This window comes from Malassezia globosa (assembly GCF_000181695.2).
Source record: "Malassezia globosa CBS 7966 chromosome Unknown mgl_sf_5.2, whole genome shotgun sequence".
Lineage (NCBI taxonomy): Eukaryota > Fungi > Basidiomycota > Malasseziomycetes > Malasseziales > Malasseziaceae > Malassezia > Malassezia globosa.
In genome coordinates this window covers 122,714-141,827 of record NW_001849867.1, presented here as the reverse complement: position 1 = coordinate 141,827, position 19,114 = coordinate 122,714, and the positions used below count along the sequence as shown (strand labels likewise).

General features: G+C 53.0%; 9 protein-coding genes across 9 annotated transcripts; 6 read left to right on the top strand and 3 right to left on the bottom strand.

Moving 5' to 3' along the window:
* Positions 1–285: 285 nt before the first annotated feature.
* Positions 286–2,784, top strand: MGL_2258 (uncharacterized protein; the record flags this gene model as incomplete). The annotated part of the gene is made up of 1 exon (XM_001730410.1): positions 286–2,784. One exon carries the CDS (start codon positions 286–288, stop codon positions 2,782–2,784), a length of 2,499 nt encoding a protein of 832 aa, XP_001730462.1.
* Positions 2,785–3,020: 236 nt separating this feature from the next.
* MGL_2257 (uncharacterized protein) lies at positions 3,021–5,549 on the top strand (the record flags this gene model as incomplete). Its single annotated transcript, XM_001730409.1, has 1 exon — positions 3,021–5,549. One exon carries the CDS (start codon positions 3,021–3,023, stop codon positions 5,547–5,549), a length of 2,529 nt encoding a protein of 842 aa, XP_001730461.1.
* A 536-nt stretch (positions 5,550–6,085) lies between these two features.
* MGL_2256 (uncharacterized protein) lies at positions 6,086–6,636 on the bottom strand (the record flags this gene model as incomplete). Its single annotated transcript, XM_001730408.1, has 2 exons — positions 6,086–6,131; positions 6,221–6,636. 2 exons carry the CDS (start codon positions 6,634–6,636, stop codon positions 6,086–6,088), a joined length of 462 nt encoding a protein of 153 aa, XP_001730460.1.
* A 362-nt stretch (positions 6,637–6,998) lies between these two features.
* MGL_2255 (uncharacterized protein) lies at positions 6,999–9,305 on the top strand (the record flags this gene model as incomplete). The annotated part of the gene is made up of 1 exon (XM_001730407.1): positions 6,999–9,305. One exon carries the CDS (start codon positions 6,999–7,001, stop codon positions 9,303–9,305), a length of 2,307 nt encoding a protein of 768 aa, XP_001730459.1.
* Positions 9,306–10,227: 922 nt separating this feature from the next.
* On the top strand, positions 10,228–10,935 carry MGL_2254 (uncharacterized protein; the record flags this gene model as incomplete). Its single annotated transcript, XM_001730406.1, has 1 exon — positions 10,228–10,935. One exon carries the CDS (start codon positions 10,228–10,230, stop codon positions 10,933–10,935), a length of 708 nt encoding a protein of 235 aa, XP_001730458.1.
* Positions 10,936–11,066: 131 nt separating this feature from the next.
* On the bottom strand, positions 11,067–12,190 carry MGL_2253 (uncharacterized protein; the record flags this gene model as incomplete). Its single annotated transcript, XM_001730405.1, has 4 exons — positions 11,067–11,390; positions 11,575–11,770; positions 11,833–12,007; positions 12,079–12,190. The coding sequence occupies 4 exons, from the start codon at positions 12,188–12,190 to the stop codon at positions 11,067–11,069; spliced, it is 807 nt and encodes a 268-aa protein (XP_001730457.1).
* A 495-nt stretch (positions 12,191–12,685) lies between these two features.
* On the top strand, positions 12,686–14,920 carry MGL_2252 (uncharacterized protein; the record flags this gene model as incomplete). Its single annotated transcript, XM_001730404.1, has 1 exon — positions 12,686–14,920. One exon carries the CDS (start codon positions 12,686–12,688, stop codon positions 14,918–14,920), a length of 2,235 nt encoding a protein of 744 aa, XP_001730456.1.
* A 32-nt stretch (positions 14,921–14,952) lies between these two features.
* On the bottom strand, positions 14,953–16,773 carry MGL_2251 (uncharacterized protein; the record flags this gene model as incomplete). Its single annotated transcript, XM_001730403.1, has 1 exon — positions 14,953–16,773. The coding sequence occupies one exon, from the start codon at positions 16,771–16,773 to the stop codon at positions 14,953–14,955; it is 1,821 nt and encodes a 606-aa protein (XP_001730455.1).
* Positions 16,774–17,018: 245 nt separating this feature from the next.
* MGL_2250 (uncharacterized protein) lies at positions 17,019–19,106 on the top strand (the record flags this gene model as incomplete). Its single annotated transcript, XM_001730402.1, has 1 exon — positions 17,019–19,106. One exon carries the CDS (start codon positions 17,019–17,021, stop codon positions 19,104–19,106), a length of 2,088 nt encoding a protein of 695 aa, XP_001730454.1.
* Positions 19,107–19,114: the final 8 nt, after the last annotated feature.

The following is a 19,114-nucleotide window of genomic DNA, read 5'->3' as shown; positions in this document are numbered from 1 at the left end:
AAAAGTAGGAACTCATCTTTGCTCTTTGGTTACTCAACGTACTCTTTGGTGGCTCGAATTAAACCCTCGATAAGAGCAGAGCAAGACTTTTCTATGCGAATCAAGGAAATTACATTACGTCACAATGTTGCTGCCTAGTTTCTCAAGCGCCACGCGCGTCGTTGAACCTGATTTGACGACGGACTTACGCACCCGCTGTTTAGTCCATGGAATTGGATGAGAATTTCTTATTCGCCTCAAGTGAATATAGATTGACACTCTTAGGCGTGACGCGTCATACGGTTCATGGACGATCATGTGCGTGATCACTTGAAGGCGCTCGTACGTGGCGATGCTGTCCCAGCGCCATTCTTGCCGCCAGAGCTCACAGAGCTCACAAAGCATGCGCCGCCGAGTCGACCAGCACACTCTGTCCTTCCTTCCATTTGGGCGCAACTATCACAGCTTGTGTCTGATCGCGAGCTGGAGTCAGATGACACCGGAACATCCGGCGCTGCCAATGTGCTTCTTCAACACCTGGACTCTGCCATGACAGGCGTGGAGCAGAAAAATCAGACTGTGCAAATGGTCATTGATATCCTTGATCCGCGCGGCAGTAGCGGTGGAAAGAACGTGACGTTTGATGCCGACACAGCGTCGGCCGTACTCGTAGACATGCTAGGGTTCGAATTGGTCGAGCTTGTAGCAATGCTCGTGGCGAATCCACACGCTACTGCAGCGCAGTTGCGTCGGGCGCAAGCGCTGCGTGCACATGGCGTAGGAAGCGCGAAGGAACCTCTTTCTCTCGCACCATCTTCCGGTTCGCAAGAGACATATCCAAATGTATTCAACAGTGGTGAGCATGGGAGTGTATTGAGTGCTTTTGGCACACGCTTCGCTCTTCCCATGGGCACCCAGCGCATTCACAACCAGTATTATGAAGAGGTGTCAGTTCCACGCAGTCAGCCGATGCCATTCCGCAGCACGGAGCGGCTTGTTACAACGGAAGAAATGGATCCTTTGTGCCGTGGTGCATTCCGTCATTACAAGACGCTGAATCGGCTCCAGAGTGCTGTCTACCCAATGGCGTACAAAACACATGAAAACCTCCTTGTGTGTGCGCCTACTGGTGCAGGAAAGACGGACGTCGCGATGCTGTCAATCTTACAGTGCATCTCGCGCTATATGCATTATAGCGAGCGAGACTCGATCCATGTGGACAAAAGCGCGTTTAAAATCGTATATGTGGCACCAATGAAGGCACTTGTGTCCGAGATTGTGAGCAAGTTCCAGAAACGGCTCGCATATCTTGGCCTTCAAGTGCGCGAGCTCACAGGTGACATGCAGCTAACTCGGAAAGAAATTTCCGAAACGCAGATGATAGTTACGACGCCGGAAAAATGGGACGTGGTCACGCGTAAACCTACTGGCGACGGCGATTTGGCTCTGTCTGTGCGCCTGCTCATTATCGATGAAGTACATTTGCTTCATGAAGAGCGTGGTTCCGTTATTGAGACAATCGTTGCTCGAACGCAGCGACTGGTAGAGTCCACGCAGTCCATGATCAGGATCGTCGGCTTGTCTGCGACACTGCCGAACTTTGTGGATGTGGCCGACTTTTTGAGCGTGAATCGGTACCGGGGTCTGTTTTATTTTGGTGCAGCTTTTCGTCCCGTACCGCTGGAGCAGCATTTCATTGGTGTGCGTGGAAAGCACGGGTCAGCTCAGTCTCGCACTCATCTTGACCGTGTAGCGTATGAAAAAGTTATGGAGCTCGTACGCGAGGGACACCCTGTGATGGTCTTTGTTCACACGCGAAAAGACACTGTCAAGACAGCTCAGACACTGTTAGAGCTAGGTAAGGACGACGACCTGCACTCTATTCTAGTTGAGGGACGCGACGCTACACGCTTTGAGCGCGATGTCACATCGAGTCGGAATCGCGAGCTTCGCGAACTATTCGAGCATGGCATAGGGATTCACCACGCAGGTATGCTGCGCTCTGATCGTGATTTGAGTGAGCGCCTCTTCGCTGCCGGCGCCACGCGTGTACTGTGTTGTACGGCGACTCTGGCATGGGGTGTGAACTTGCCGGCCTATGCGGTTATCATTAAAGGCACGGACGTGTACGATGCTGAGCAGGGAAAAATGGTCGATCTTGGAATTTTGGACGTACTGCAAATCTTTGGTCGAGCTGGCCGCCCTCAATACGAGGATGTGGGTGTCAGCTACATTTGCACGTCGAGTGAGAAGCTGCCACACTATATCGAGGCGATCACATCTGCGCATCCGATTGAATCGACGTTTCTTCGCGGCTTAGTCGATGCACTCAATGCTGAGATCGCTTTGGGCAGTGTGTCTAGTCTGGACGATGGTGTGTCGTGGCTCGGCTTTACATACCTTTTCACTAGGCTTAGGAAAGCGCCTCTTGTCTATGGCCTCGACGCTCACGACCTTGAGGCCGATCCAACACTCGTCCAGCGTCGCCGGCACTGGATCTCCTATGCGGCACGCGTGCTTGTGCAACACCAAATGATCGTGTTTGACACGTCCGCGGGTACTTTGCGCCCAACGAACATGGGTCGCATTGCTTCGCGTTATTATTTGAGCCACAAAACAATAGGCGTCTTCCATGACGCCTGCGGAATCACCTGGGCGAAGCGGATGCTCTTGACCTCATGTCGCGTGCAGCAGACTTTGAGCAAATACCGCTGCGTGAGAGTGAAGAAGACGAGCTCAAGTCTCTGCTGGAAAGTGTGCCGTGTGAAGTGGCTGGTGGCACAGCAACAGCGCCAGGCAAAGTGAATATTCTATTTCAAGCCCATGTATCATATCTCTATATCGACGATTTTGCACTTGTAAGTGATGCGCGATATGTCGCACAAAATGCGGGCCGCGTTTTACTGGCCCTCTTTGAACTTGCACTCGATCGTGGGTTCGCGGCGTCAGCGACGGCTTTCCTCCAACTCGCGAAGGCGGTTGACAAACGGATCTGGCCATTCGAGCATCCACTCCGACAATATCCAACGTTTTCTGATGACATGAAGCATCGTATCTCGACATGGGCCGATGATTTAGAAGTGAGTCAGATCCGTACCTTGCCTGTGCCATCCTTGGCTCAGCTCTTGCACACAAATGAGCGTATCGCTAGTGTTGCGCACAACGCTGCGGAGCGCTTTCCATCGCTGCATGTACGCATTGCGGCTCGACCGACACCTAGTGCTCATGTCTGCCTCGATATCAGTGTGTGGCGCACATTTGTGTGGGATGAGCGTATACATGGTGCCTCTTTGCCAATTGTCTGGTGGGTCCAGGACGCGACACAGCGTGTCGTGTACATGGACCGACTGACTCTGCGGCCCACGCAGGGCTCCTTCGACAAAGGTAGCACTGACAACGTCAGCCATCCTTTCGAGCGCGAACATGGCCAGTACCAAATGCAAGTGTACGTACCCCTGTCACCTGCAGATGTGCGTCCGACGTCGGAAGCAGCCTGTGAATTTGTGTGGTCCTCACTGCACTGGCTTCACGCTGAGGGATCGGTGTTCATGAATGTTGATCATCTTGAATGTCCTTCACCCACGCCCAGCACGACCCTTCTTCCCCTCCCTTTGTTGCCACTTGCCTCTCTACAGGACATGCCATTAGCTGATGGACTGGGCCATGTTCACACCTTGAATGCGATCCAAACGCAGGTTTTCCACACGTTGTCGCACTCGCGAGCAAACGTGTTACTATGTGCACCATATGGCTCGGGTAAATGGACGGCCGCGCTGTTTGCTATTGCGCGCGCATTCAAACAGGATTCAGAAGCTGGCGGGGCCGCCAGCAGCAGCAAGAACAGCGCTGCATCGTCGGGTATGATTCTTATCATTGAGCCAGATGCAAAACGCATCGGAAGTCGAATCGATACACTTACGAAGCTCGCTCCATTTTTGGGCGACATACACAGTGTACATGCGTCATCGACTCTCGAGCATTGCATGCCGCGGTCCATTGTCATCATGACACCAGCAGATGCAGCGAATGCGCTAAGCGGAGCGACCGCTGCTCATGCCCAGTTTCCGACACTGTCACTCGTGATATGCCTTCACATTCACAAACTCACGCCTGCATACGAGTTAGCGATCATGCAGATTCGCCGAGCACAACCATCAAGATGTATTGCCACTGCACAATGCCTCAGCACAGCAGCAAGCTTCGCAGCCTGGCTCCATATACCCACACATGCCATGTCTGCATTTGCTCCGTCGGATACACCCTACCCAGTGTCTATGTCATTTGATACGGTCGATATACCATACTCCGAGACGCTTGTGCGTGCGTACGCTAAGCCAGCCTTTGATTGTCTCGAGACGCATGAGGGTGAGGTGGGTCTTCTGTTTGCTCCTACACGTGCGCAGTGCATCACAGCGGCACAAGAGCTCACGGCACGATTCGCGATGAAAGGGTTTACAGCGCATCCCGACGTCGAGAGTGCTGCACAATCGATCCAGCATCAGGGCCTAGCACATCTCGTGCGCCAAGGCCTTGCTTTCTGGCATACAAACCTTTCAGAACGGGATCGGAGCACAGTCGAGCGTCTTGCCGACATGCGATGGATTCGCGCTGTTTTGTGCTCGTTTGAGGCAGCCGAAGACGTGCCGATCCAAACGTCTCTCGTCATTGTCCTTGGCACGCAATACACGACACATGCGTCACGGCATGTTCAAGAATACTCGCTTGAACAGCTTTGGTCGATGCAGCGGCACGCCGTTCGACCGAATTCTACGAGCGGCGAATTTCACGTGTTATGCCAGCAGCAGATGCGTCCTTCACTGGAGCGCCTACTTCAGACGCCGCTCGCCGTCGAGTCGAGTCTATCGGAGCGCAGTCCATCCGTCCTGGAAGCACTTGCACATGAGGTAATGGCGCAGCGTGTCATGACACGTCGCGATATCGTTATGTGGCTTAGCACGTCATACTTGGCAATCCGAGTGCGATCGAATCCCGCTTGGTATGGGGCGCCAGGTGAAAACGAGCGTACGGACCCTAGCACCCACGTATCCAGTATGGCTGATGCCCTCTTGGCACAGGGTGAACGCCTCAGCTTGTGGCATGTGGACGAAAATGATCATATCCATGCCTCGTTTATTGCGCAAACAGCACCACCTGGAGGCATTCAGCGTCTCTGTGCCTTTGTCGATACAGTATTGCTGTGGCGCAAAATGCCGGATGCCGTACATCATCAAGACATATTCAATGTTGATGGAGTGGAAGCCAGTGCCTTTGATAACGATGGTAGCATCGCTCGTGAGGCCGACCAAGCTAACGCGAAGGTCACGCAGCCTGAGGGGCTGCAAGAGAATTGTGCGAAAACGATGCTTGAAGCCGTTGATGCGCTTGAACGACCAACACTTCCGCGGATTGTGCTAGCACACTGGCTCACGCCGCTTGTGAGCACACGCACGCTGTATGAGCTAGATCAGGTGCTCATCCTAAAAGCCGGTGGACATGCAGCAGGTCGAATCATGCAGATCCGACATGCTATTCTCCGGCGCATCATGTCAGGCCCAGGTACTCCGCCGTAAACACACGTAGAATACGCGACCATGCGTCCATCGTAGGCTGATCAAGTGCCGAGGCATCGTCTTGCCGTGTGTGCCAAACATGTGGGAACGGCCAGGGAATCAAGTGAACAACGGGCACGCCCTGTCGAAGAAACGGCAAGTGATCGTCCTCGATACCAGCAAGCCCACGCTCGCTAGAAAAGATGCGCTGATAGACAGATTCGCGCGGCCATAATTGCTGTGTGGCGAGTAGCCGCTCTTCAATTTCGCGGAAGTGCTTGTGTACGTGACGCGTGCTGGCGAAGTAATGCGGAACCGTTGTGTTGGGCGCACCCAACAAATCAAGGAGAACCATATGTTGGATAGTATTGACTCGGCGAATGGGAGCGAACCGGCCGACCGCATGCCGCTGCTCAAGCCTTAGGCTGTCCCACGCAGGCTGCTCCCATGTATTGGCCCAAAGAGAAGCCAGCTGCCTAGCTCCATACAACGAATCCTCCGGAGTCCATGAGTAGAACGCTTCCTCACCGTCGAGGAACATGATTTGCAGCGACACGTCATCCTTGAGTGGCAGCGCTGAAGTGCGCGCGTGCGTGCGGTTGGCTGTATACGCGTCTAGTTGCGCATCAAGGGCCATTGCCGTGTCAACCAGCAAGGTACACGGAAAAGCACTATCTGTGGCCCCGACGAACCCATGGGATGGTGAGTCTTCTGGGTAGTACTTGGAATCATAGTGTGCAGCGAGAACGAGTTTCCGTGCAGCTCCTGGATCACGCGTCACAACAATGTTCGTGAACTTGCGCGGGCCTAAGGGCGTCGGCGCCTCGAAGGGAATCAGTTCGACATGCCACTTTGGCCGGCCGTGGGCATCTTTCGCGTCAAAGAATGGCTTTGTAAGTCGCTCACGCACTTCCGCATGCCCCTGTGTGCCAGGAACACGTGGTATCAAAATTTGCGACAACAATGATGTCGGCGATCGTACTTGAATCCATTGCGCCGCACTGGGCTTCAGCACGCGCGCTAAGGACTCATTACTCAGTGTGTATGCGTTGGCAACATGAGCGCATGCGGCAACGATCAATACTATCAACCATCTCGATGGCAGCATAATAGTGTGGGTGTGGAACTAGTGCGTAGGAGCTCCCTTGAATCGAAGAGTGGAATCCGTCCTGAAAAGACAGCTTAACGAGGCAGCTGTTTCACCGACAGTGCTGCGGGCACGCTCTCCTGCCCCATTCGAGAGGGCGAGGGTACAGACTTTGTTCCACAAAGTGTGGCGCACTATCTTCACGTGGCACAAACGGCTCGTCGAGAACGTGAGACGAGACTGGGCTGGCGCAGGATGTGGAGGTCTCGTGGACGTGTGTTCGTTCGTTCCACGCCCACACAAGCTCACAGCCGCTGTTTTGTTACTAGGCACGATCTTGTCCGGTTGGGACTCTGGCTAGCGAGCATCGAGGAACGTGCGCGATGATTTCGCTGCCTTTGCGGCAGGGATTTCTTCCGCATCTAGAAGGCACCTTCCTTGCGATCTTTCATCCGCTACAGGGTCCACGTGTACTATTCCAGATACCCGAGGATTTATTTATCGACCATGAGCATGGCGAAGAAGCAGAAGATCGGGCAGAATTACACACTTGGCTGCCAAAAAAGTCAGGCAGTCACCGCCGTGACCAGATTGAATTCAGCGCATTGTCAGACTACGTTATTCCCAAAACACCACTTTGTGGTCGTATGATCATCTGCAATGTGGGTTCCTGTGCGGATGAAGACGGTCATCGCCGCAGCTATAAAGTGCTTGGCCTGCCTGTTTTGATCGAACATGCACAAAAGTATGAGCGGAATCACTTTATCTTTAATCTGTGCTTCGTTTTCGATGCACGGACAGAGATCCAGGCATATGAGCCAATCGTGCACAAATGTGCACGCTCACTTCGTATGCTCGAGGAACAGGATTCGTTTGTGTCTCGACTCGAGAACCTCCCGCGCTTATATGGCATCCTCGAGCAGCTTTCCGAAGATTTGAATGCGTATTATGAGGCGTTCATAGCGCTGCCAGAGGATTCGAGAACCAAACGAGATGAGTCGATATCTCGGGATCGGCCGGAGCATGCATCGACATCAGATCATAGGTGTGCGCAGCCGAATCTCACGCTGGTTGATCCGGCGGAATTGGACGAGCTCATTCGTCGAGCTTCCGGCCCCCTAGCTCAGACTCGCCCGGAGCAGCGAGATAGCATCTGGTTACTGGGTGAAGGATCTTTATCACATGAAACAGATGCAACAACAGACGAGCGCTCGCGCCAGCAAAACATTCAGGAGCCTTGGCTGCAGACCAGAAGGCATGATTGTTCGCCCCTGATCCCTCGTGGTCGGCCGCATGGACTAGGGCGCACAGTCAGAGAAGCTATCAATTTGAAGCTGTTCCCAACCTTTCCGAACCCCCCCGCTGTTCATGAATGGGATGTTCCGGTGCTGCTTCTCGACATGGGTAAATACATGAACAATGGCTGGGACTTGTCGCTGGTCAAATTGCTTCCTTACATGGATGGCACGAATCATGTAAAACGTATTTCCCAGCTTTCCGACACAGATTTGCCTCTTGTGCAACAGTGCATCCAGCACTTGCTATATTACTCATTCGCGATTGTAATTGACATATTCCAATTTTCCAATGTATATGTGGTGCGACCGCAGATTGCCCGTGTGCTTGATGACCACGACACTGAATTGGAATGCGCCTCTTACGTTGCATGCCCGGGGTACGAGCCACTGCCTGGCCCCACGTTATGGCGCATGTATTCAATGTTGCGACATGGACGAACCTTGCATGAATGGACTGAACTGCTCGGTAGCCATGTGCATGTAATTGATGTGCGTCGCTTTATCACGTATGGCGTCATCAAGGGATTCATACGTCGCGTACATCACTACCCTCTCTACTTGCCGCCACCGTCTCCGCTGGCCTTTTCCGAACTGCCGGGGCGACCAAGTGAAGAAGTATCACATCATCTGCACTCCAATCAGAGTCTCTCTGCTGTTCCATACGAAAATCAAGGCCCCAGCTCGTTACATGGGCTTACTTCTTCTATGCCTGATCTTCCAACCCCTGCTGCTGCTCCTCCTCCTCCTCCTCCTACTGGCGGCGGTGGTTCGGCAGGCGAGACTCTACTATCGGCAGAAGCTAGCGGTACATTTGCTCCTACAGTTGCCACTGAGTCTATTCGACCAAAGGACCTACATCACCATCGGTTGATTCGGTCACTCAGTCGTTCTGCTGGTGCACACCGGCCCGTAGCAACGGCCGTCGATGTCGGCAGCATTGCGCACGAAGTAAATGCAAACGTTCGCATGGAGGAAAAGAAGATCCATCCATCTAATTCAGGGTCTTTGCGCCACATGCAGAGCGCAACGTCGTCCGCAGGCATACTTTGTGATCTGCCGGCGTTGCTAGATGGATTCCACTGCGATGATGAACTGTGTGTTCGTTTTGGCATGAGCTGGTCTGATCTACAGCGCCATTTTGTTTCCTTATCGATGCCATCTGATTCCAAACAGGATCCGGGTTCGAGATGCGAGTCTTCCGAAAACGACTTACCGACGCCCAGGTCGGAGTGGCCATCAACATTCCCATCGCCTACGCCAACCATGACCACAGCTTCATATCCTCATCGTTTGCGCACGAATAGTTCAGATCTATTGGATTTGCATGCAATGCCGACAAAAAATCATTTAGGTCATCACGATGGAGGAAGGGTCGCCATTATAGCCATCTAATGTATGGCATGCATACGAAAACACCAACACTAAAAATTTTTGTCCTCCTATGTGGTCCCTGGCAGCACGTAAATTTATTTCTCGCACTGGCACAATCGCACATGACAACAATTGATAAAGCGGATAAGCGTCGGTTATCAGTACGCCCCTGCGTCCTCTCCCCATAAACAAGAGTGCCAATGAGGTGTTTCTGCTGAGTCAGCCATGTCCCAGCACCGGGAACACTGATATATTCAAATCCCCACCCTCTATCCACCCTGTAGAAATTGTGCTATTTTGCGTTCGAGTTGCATACCACGCGCAGTGAGTGAGTGTGTGTTAGATTAGGCTATACTCTCTGAAAGACTCGTGAAGCTAAAGAGTCTGCGTGTGTCAACGCAATGAGCAAAGATGCACCCGAGTCGCTGTTTCGCATGAGATACAATGCATTCATTAAGTTCGCTAATGGTACGTGGGATTATGACGATATGAAACACTAGCTCACACGCATAACCTCTGTCTTAGAGCATCCAACGATGGTGTCTGCCGGACCTGCATCTTTAGTGTCTACGATAGCATCTTTTCCTGTGCGTATGCCCTTGGATTTAAATTAGCATACTTACTCTTGCTATCCAGCTTGACAGCATTAAAAGTCGTCTTCAGGTGAAGAACTATCCGAGTGCTTGGGCGTGTACGAAGGATGTCTTGCGCTCTGAAGGTATTCAAGGTCTCTTTCGAGGTACGTATATTCGAATTTGCTTTCTTTTTTCTGCCTAGGAAGACCATAAACTCACGCGCTTGCTCAGGAGTAACACTCCCTCTAATTACGATCACGTTCGTTCGAACACTCTCATTTAGTGCATATTCATGCACAAAAGAGCTCCTTGATAAATATTGGCGGCCCAAGCAAGACACAGTCACTGATGCTCTGTTCTTTGGTGCCATGGGTGGTATCACTAGCGGGTCATTCATCTGTTTCCTATCGGCGCCCTTTGAACTTACCAAGGTCGAGCGCCAGCTAGAGTACTTGATTTGGACGCAACGCCACGCACAGAATGGGTTGAAGGCGCCTCCGTTTGTTGCACGTTCTGGTATCAAAGCGGCACAAGATATATACACAACATATGGCGGTGTGCGAGGCTTTTATATCGGGCTGCGTCTTCACTTATTCCGAGATATGACCGGCTCATCGATCTATTTCGGACTGTACGATACTTTGCGGATGATGAGTGATCGCCTGGAACCATATCGACAGCGATGGGGAATTCCTGCGCCGGTCGTGTCTTTCCTCATTGGCTCGGCAAGCGGTATCTTGTCCTGGCTCACCATATACCCATTGGATCTCATCAAAACGCAGGTCCAGCGCGATGTGCTTGCAGGGGCACCGCGGAGGAGTGCCATGACTGTGCTTCAGCGTTTGCTGATGCAGAAGGACAGCGATCCGCAACCCATGGTGAAGACCCGGAGTGTGTTGGAGTTGCCGATAAGTCGATTCCTCCGTCTTTACCGCGGTTTAGGCATTAGCGCCTTGCGCAGTTTCATGTCACACGGAATTACGTGGATGCTAATCGAAAGCATTACGCGACATGTTGAGACGGAGATGCTGAATCATGATCTAGATGTTTCATATGACTTTGTTGACTTTCAGTAAATCCACAGAATTCTATTTGGAGAGATGGCTTGCCTGACGGATCGAGAGTAAGAAAAGGTGTAAGTATGATTCTGTGTGTGTAGTGTGGGTGTGCAACGCACATACCTACATTCGTACATTGTTTTACGAGTCTACATACGGCGACGACTTCGGTCCTGCACATCCATGTCGGCAAGCACCTTTGCTGCCTTCCAGAACTGGACACCGTTAATGACCTGTTTCACAGCACACATCGGAAAGCTGATAGCACCGACGATCTGTGGCCAGGTCAAGCTAGGAATAGTCTCGTACACGAGTTTGAATTGCCAGCTCATCTTATCGGCCGTAACCCAGTCAAAGAGTGCACTTGGGAGAAGGGATGCGATGTTGAGCCCTAGCGGACGTGTATAGAAGGCCATGAGATACAGGCACAGAAAGAATAGCTCGTTTGCTGCGCAGAGAACAAATAACACGCGCTGTAGAAGTGTGTTAGAAATGCCGCATACCGAAAAGGGTGAGGAGGTGAGAGGGGTAGGGGAGAGAGGGGTAAGAGGGGTAAGAGGGGTAAGAGGGGTAAGAGAGGAGAGAAGGATTAAATGCGCGAGAGAAACGAGATTGGCATGACGTGATGCAACGACGCATCCCACCCTGTTCACGTACCGTGTTGGTGTAGTACAGAGCCAAGATACGCGACGTCTTGGAATCGACTTTTTTGTGTGAGGTCGAGCCAGACACAAGCGAGCTGTACATGTGAATGTAGTGACTGCTAAAGTCGAGGGTCACTAGACCCTGGAAGATTAAAGCAAAATTCGGGTACGCTGCCGTCAAGTAGCACAAGAGGCATGCTGTCGTGCAACTGGCAGTGCGTCAGCCATTCGGTCCAGAAAGGACATTTGACATCTTTAACGTGACACTTACCGATCCGTCACCATGTCCAAAACAGCGCCGAATCGGGTGCTTTGTTGCAGCATGCGCGCGAGCTTGCCATCAAAGGCATCCAAAATACATGACACACAATAGAGCACCGTGCATACACGAGGATTTCCGCGCATATAGTACAAGGAGATAGCGGCCAAAATCACGCGAGTGTACCCTTCAACGCATTAGCACATTGTCTCATTCTTACGAATCCCTCATGGCCAGATCAGCCTAAACAATACACACCGATCAAGTTCGGTACAAACAAGAAAACATTCTCGCGTGTGACTTGGCTCTCACGCTGTACATGCACCTTCTGAATGCGCGCTGCGCTCTGTTTCCGCCTCGCCCCTGCCATCAATCGCGTCGTCCAGCTATATGACGTGTCGTAACGTTTCCTGACGTGTGAGTACGCTAAGTGCCCTGCGTTGTCTGTCTCGCCTCGCCACGCGCCACTCCTCGCCCAATGGCCAACCAACAGCAGCCGCCTTGCCCCCCATCCCCTCTCCCACATCTACGTAACGCCCAACATGACACTTCGGCCGATAATCGATCCATCCTGCTCGCCCATTCCTAGGGCCTCGTCGGGCGCCCTGCACGTCGAACTGACTTCTCCGCTTACGACACAAACGTATGCACGTGCGCATGGACACACGTACGGGCCCTTGGCTATGGCGAGTGATGGATCTTCTGGCCTGCTAGAAGCAGAGGTATGTATGGGGAGAGCAGCAGCAGAGCGCTTGAGCTCCCATGGGCACACGCTTAGGCGCTCATCGGCTGACACAACAAGCCCATCACTGTGATTCCTTGTGTAGAAGAAGCACATGATGATGGTTCGTTCCCGCGCCTACCCATGTATGAGCGAGATCATATTCCGGCTCAGCAACGCTCCAAAGCATTCGAAACGACCTGGGAGTGTGCACTGAAGCGGATGCGTGCGCTTGTGCACAAATTATATGAGCCTAGTGTCGCACGTCTTCGCGAGCGCTTGAGCGTGGGTAGGTCGTTGCTTGTGCCGGCAACGATCCTGGATCTAAGTGGTTCTGCCACGTATGAGGCGCTTCCTGCATGGCTTTCAGACGAGCTAGCACAATCTGAGCGAATAACGGTGCATCTGATGCCTGCCCATTGTGCAAACCTAGCACATGCACTCGCTGCGTTTGTGGCTCAGATCATACAATACATACCCAGTACGCCAGAGCTACTGCGCATGTCGCAAGGGTACGAGCCAAATGACCTTGCGCTGATCCCAGCTCTTTTTAGCGCGGCTGATCGCGCGCTGCCACAGATTGTGCTTCTCGTGCACGAAGTCCAGACATTTCCTGTGGCTGTGATGAACGACGCACTTGCAGCAATTCTCACATGGTCAGAGCTCACATGTCCAGCCCCATCATTGCATATCCTGCTGTCGTACACGGCACCATTGCCAGCACTTCCGCGCGTGAAAAAATTGAGTGACGTGAATCAGTCTGGCCCAAGCTCGGCTGCATCCACAACAGCCCACGTGTCCGCTGGCTCGGAGGCCGACATCGCCACAGAGGCATGGCATACATATCTGCTGACAGAGCGGGTGCGATCGTGCCTCGACGTATCGACGGTGTCTTTCCCCGACAAGTCCACGTTTTGGGAGGATGTGTTGTGCGTATTTTTTGCTGAGCCGGTCAGCGGGCTTTGGCTCGGCCGCAGCTTGTTTGAGCTTGTGCGTCGCCGTTTCTGGCACACATCGCCAAGTTGGGATGCCGCAGCACAGTGCATCCGCCTGAGCTACGTGGAACATTTCCGAGCTCGGCCGCTCTCAGCTTTTGTACACGAATTTCCTGACATTGATGCACTGCATCAGCACTGGACAGCAGAAATGCTTGCGCACATGCGCGTGACACTCTTTTCATCCTACATGCACACACAGCGCATGTCTTCGCGCATGCGCATGCTGGCCCATGACGATCGAGCACTTGTCAGTGCGCTCTCAGGCTTGCAGAGTGATATGGTCGTGTGCATGACGCATCGTGCTGTGGCACTTGCCACAGTACGTGAAATGCTCCGCTTGCTGCACATGACCGGTGTATACGGCACGAAACTTGGCCTGAGCGCATGCACTGCTCTTGCATTGGAATGGCTGCCTCCCTATACCGACTGGGATGCCAGTCGCACGGCTGTGAATGCACTGACAGCCACGACACCCACTTCCCAGCAGGTTCAAGCTCTGCTGAATCATCTCTGTTCCACACTGAATCAGGCTCAAGTCACGCAGCTCGTCGATGGCCTGCGCCAGCGCCTGAATGATATTGCTGCGTCACTCGATGTCGGCGCTGCAGCTGTCGTGCGTATGATTTGCTCGGACCTAGAATTGGCCCATCAGCAACAACGGCCTTTGAAACGTGTGCGCTCAGAGCTCGGCGCCATCGCCATGACGATGGCTGCAGAGACGGACGCGTCGGACGCGTCGGACGCTGGCAGAGCGGTGCTAGCGGAATGGGTGACGTCCACGTGGCAAAAGGCGACAGAGGCGCCATCGGACTTGGGGCTTGCGATTTGGACATATGACTTTGCAGAGCCTGTGTCGTGTGCGTTGGACGGCGCGGCGCGCGCTACCGTATTGCTTGCACTTGATGCACCAACGGATATGCTTGCATCCATGACAGCTGCAGCATGTACAGCGTCTGGGCAGCGCGAACAGAGTGAGCAAGCTCCATGGCTGGAGCTCGATGACCACATATCGGAAGTTGACGAGTTGCGGCGCGTTCACCGCGACTTGAACTGTGCCAGTATACCCGATGTGTGTCGTCTATATGCACTGTACAAAGATACAAGCAAGTTTATCAACTTGGCCGACTGGTACGACGCGTTTGCACAGTCCCTCGAAGGCGACGAACGACGAAGAGAGCAACAGAGACGTCAGCGCGACGGGCAGGAGGCGCCGCCTTGCACGGATGCGAGTGATTCAGTTGTGACGTCGCCGCAGATGCGCTTCTCCCTCGCAGTGAATGAGCTTGCATACATGGGGCTGCTAGGTCCGTCGAGCCGCAAAGTCGAGCATTTGAGCCGCCTTGTATGGGACTTGCCAGTCAATGGCATGGACGAGATGTGAGTCGCAACAGTCAGGATGACATGCGAAGCATGTTAGTCACGTGCGTATTGCTGCCGGATATGTTTGGGTGGGCGCGAGTAGGCCGACTTGGACCGCCAGAGCGACCGACCGGCTGGCCGCTCCGCTGGCCGAGGCCCACTGCCAAACTTCGTCGACGAGGCATGAACCATGTGCATAATCGATCGATTAGGCTCGGGCGCTGTCGGCAGCGCCAGGACGCCTTGGATCCACCGCTGCACGGAGTGCAAAATGTGAGCTGGCGGCACGCGCAGCGCTTGTTGATTCGATATGTAGTAGCCAAATAAGCCAGAAAACACGTCACGTACGCCCTCCTTGTTCTGACGCAGGCGCTCCTGAGCATGCGCTATAGACGTGCGCAAAGCATCTTGATCCAACTCCGGCTCGGGTTCGTCAGTCAGCGCAAGTGGTTGGAGGGGCATCTCATTCAGCTGGAAGGCGACAAAGGCGGACTCAAAGTCTGTCACGACCAAGTCGGCACGTCCATCACGTCCACGGCGCCCCGTCCGCCCTACGCGGTGCACATACATTTCCTTCGAGGGAGGCACGCCTAGCTGGATGACACGCGTCACGGATGGATAGTCGACGCCACGCGCACTGACGTCACTCGTCAGCAGAACACTCGGCTTCGCATCGGAGTGCCGGAACTCCTGGCTGATTTTGGACCGTCGCGCTTGTGATAGCAGGCTGTGCAGCCGGAACACACGCGTGTCGGACGAGCCCGGCAGCGTGGGCGCTAGCATATGGATCATGTGGTACATCATGTCAGTGAGCTTCGTGGTCGACGTGAAGATCATAACCTTCGACCGGTTTCCATGGATTCGCTGGTCTTGTGCAAGGAGCTGCATGACATACGGGACAAGCTCCGATGGATCTTGGATCGTCGTCACATATTGAGGGATGCGCTTGTGCACTTGGTCTTCTCCGGGAGGAATGCAGTCAATGAGTCGGTATTGCTCATGGAGCGATGCTTCAGCGATGCCCATAATGCTGCGGTCCATTGTTGCACTGAAGAGGAAAGTAGTGCGCTCTTCCACGGGTGGCAAGCCGGAGATGATCGTCTGAATGTCTTCGCGGAAGCCGAGCTCAAGCAGCATGTCTGCTTCATCGAGAACAAGTGTCTGCGTCCGAGAAAAAGCATCCCGCACACTGCGGTTGTTCATCAGGTCCAAGAGACGCCCTGGTGTCCCCACAACAATGTCTGGCTCGTAGCGTTCCCACTGCTTGCGCTGGGGAATCACACTCACACCGCCAACGAGTGTGTGTACATACAAATGCTTGGCTTGGCTTACGAGTTTTTTTGCTTCATTCGCAATTTGCATGGCTAGTTCCCGCGTGGGCGACACAACCAAGACCCCAGCCGAGCGTCGTCGAAACAAACGCTTCAGTTCGTGCACAGACGCTCGATCACGCTTTTCTAGTAGCGAAAGCAGGCCATTCTGTTCTAAGAACGCACGAAATGAAGGCGACGCGTGTCCTTGCTCCAGCTGCTGCACAGCATGGATGCGTGCCTGGATTGCCGGCACGAGAAACGCCACCGTCTTTCCTGTGCCGGTGCGCGCTTTGCAAAGAACGTCACGGCTTTTGCCATCTGGCAACACATTTGCCCCTTCAGCTATAGCTGGTAGTAAAGACAGCACTCGATTCTGTACATCTGTGAGTTGCGAGAAATGAAATGGTGTTCCCTGCAACGCACTCCGCAGTGGCTTGGCAATTTGCCATTCACGAAGTTGTGCATCCAAACTCGTAGGCACCGTTGTGTCACCGCGACTCTCATTCGAATACATCCGTTGAGTAAGAAATCCTTGCGATTCATCTGCGAGAATGCGTGGCATCGGCAATGCTGCGCGCCACACCGGCCGCCACGCAGCCATCAAACATCCATGCCGCTGTACGGACCTCATGGACATGGAGGACGAGAAGGAAGCGCCGTATATATTCACGTACGCATTAGTCATCAACAACGCACGTCGCACCGCCAGACAACATCAACACTTGTCGGAAGAAATCACTATTGACGCAGACGCACACCCCTTGATTGTTGAAGTGTTGCTAGTTTGCACTTAGAAAGTGTTTTAGTATGTCTGCGGATCCGCATTTTCTCGACTCTGCGAGGCGCGTAAAGGCTCAACCACATGAACACAATCGCTTGCAAGTGCGATTGGATGTGCCTGGTGGCGTGACGTTTGCACCTGATCAACTGTTCCCACACAACGCGACAAAACGTGTTTTTCAAGTGCCGCGTCTTCCGGAACCATCATATTCATACTACAACTTCGAACGTGAAATTTGCCAACATAATGGCGTGCCATATGTTCCATCGTCAGCGTTTGTCCTGGGCGATGAGGATGAGTTGACGCCGTCTCAGAAGCTTGCACAAGAAGTGCGTGAGAAAGAAGCAATAAAAACGACCCCTTCAGCTAGCACTGATACTGCCGCTTTGATTCCAAAAAATGAAGAAAAACTAGACTCACTGATACAAGCGATGGGTCTCAACGAACCGCACGACCACGCTCAGCAAGCCAAGTCACAAGACATGTCCTCTGCACCTGCAGGATCGCCAGCGTCTGAAGACAAGCGTGATGCACTGTCTAAGGCATCGGAATCACCCTCTCATGAGGTAAAGAGGATTGCTTCAAAACCCAAGAATGGCCCAGTCACGAACGCGACTTTGGATCAAGGCGCCAGCGAAACACCAGCCCATACCGGGGGTGAGCAAATGAAGCCTATCGACTCGGCAAAGAAGAATTTCGAGAAAAATATGACAAAATCACAAGCAAAACGAGCAAAGGCCAGGGCCAAATCACGGGCTAAAAAAATGGCAGAACAAGCTCATGAGCAGGATGAGTCGCGTCTTAGCACCGAACAGGCCGAGCAACACCAAGACAGATACGAGCTTGGCGACCCCACAGCCTCTCAGCCAGATCAGGCTAGCGCAAAGATCCAAAATGAAAACGCGGGCAGCACGGACCGCGCTCACAAACAGCGCGTAAGTCAAAATGAGGACGTATATGCAGACGAGGGCTTCAAGTCCTCCGAAACATCCACATCTACAGAACAAACTCCTTTTTCGAAAAACAAAATCAGTGATACGACTACAAGTGCTAAGGCCGAACAGGATACATCAGCTCGTCAGTCAGATCCAACTAGTGTGTCACAACCAGCCGATGATCCATCTGAGCCGTCAAGTGATCACTTGACATCCAGTACTTTGCATGATGCGCATGCGTCACTCGACAAAGGAGTCAAAGAAAACACGAGAGTGGTCTCGAGTAGACCGACAGCCGACACTGCCTCCCTGCGTACATCAGCCACGAATTTGTCGACGTGTGCGCCGACACTGAGTGGATTTTCAGTGATGGCTGAGGAAGCACGGCATGGGAAGTCTGATGGACTACCATCCGTGGTACGGCAACATCTCTTCACGACTGACTACAAGCCACCACCAAGTATTTCGGACTCAAGTTATTCTAAAAAACCATGGAACAATAAGTCATACTCGACCAACCGTACATTCGAAATGTTGTCAAACCAGCCAGCAGGACGCGATGCTGGCTCGCAATGGGATGCGATTAGCGGTAGTGACAGCATCGGCGCACGAGACTCTCATGCATCTAGCACGTCACTTGACACGATTGCCACGCTTTTTACACCGGATCCTCGACCATGGCATCCATACCGCTTCGTGCGCCGCACGAATCCTCGTCAGGTGCTACTATTTTGTGCTGGAACAGCCTTGACAAGGCAGCAGATTGAGGCATCAGAGCAGACGCGAAAGACTGCTGCAGTGAACGGCACTGCATCTATATCGTTGCCAGAAAGCGCGGATCGTGCAGCCGATTCCAAGTCGCTTGCTTCGTACTTTGCAACGACCGAAAATACGAACTTGCAGGGCGGCCTTGGATTTATTTACAGTCCCTGTGAGTCCCTGTGTCGAGCGATGAATCAACCGATAGATCTAGCGCGTGTTGAACCAAACTTTTCAAGACGTTTGGAACGACCAGAATTTCCGCATGAAACAACGAAGCGTCGCGCGGCTCTGCGTAGCGTGATTGCTGCACTGGAGTACATTCCATGGGAGGAAGAGGGATTCGACAAAATTGTCATAGCGACGCACCACGGATGGATCGTGCGTGGTATTGCCTATGAGTACGTGGATATTGGGTGACACAAAGC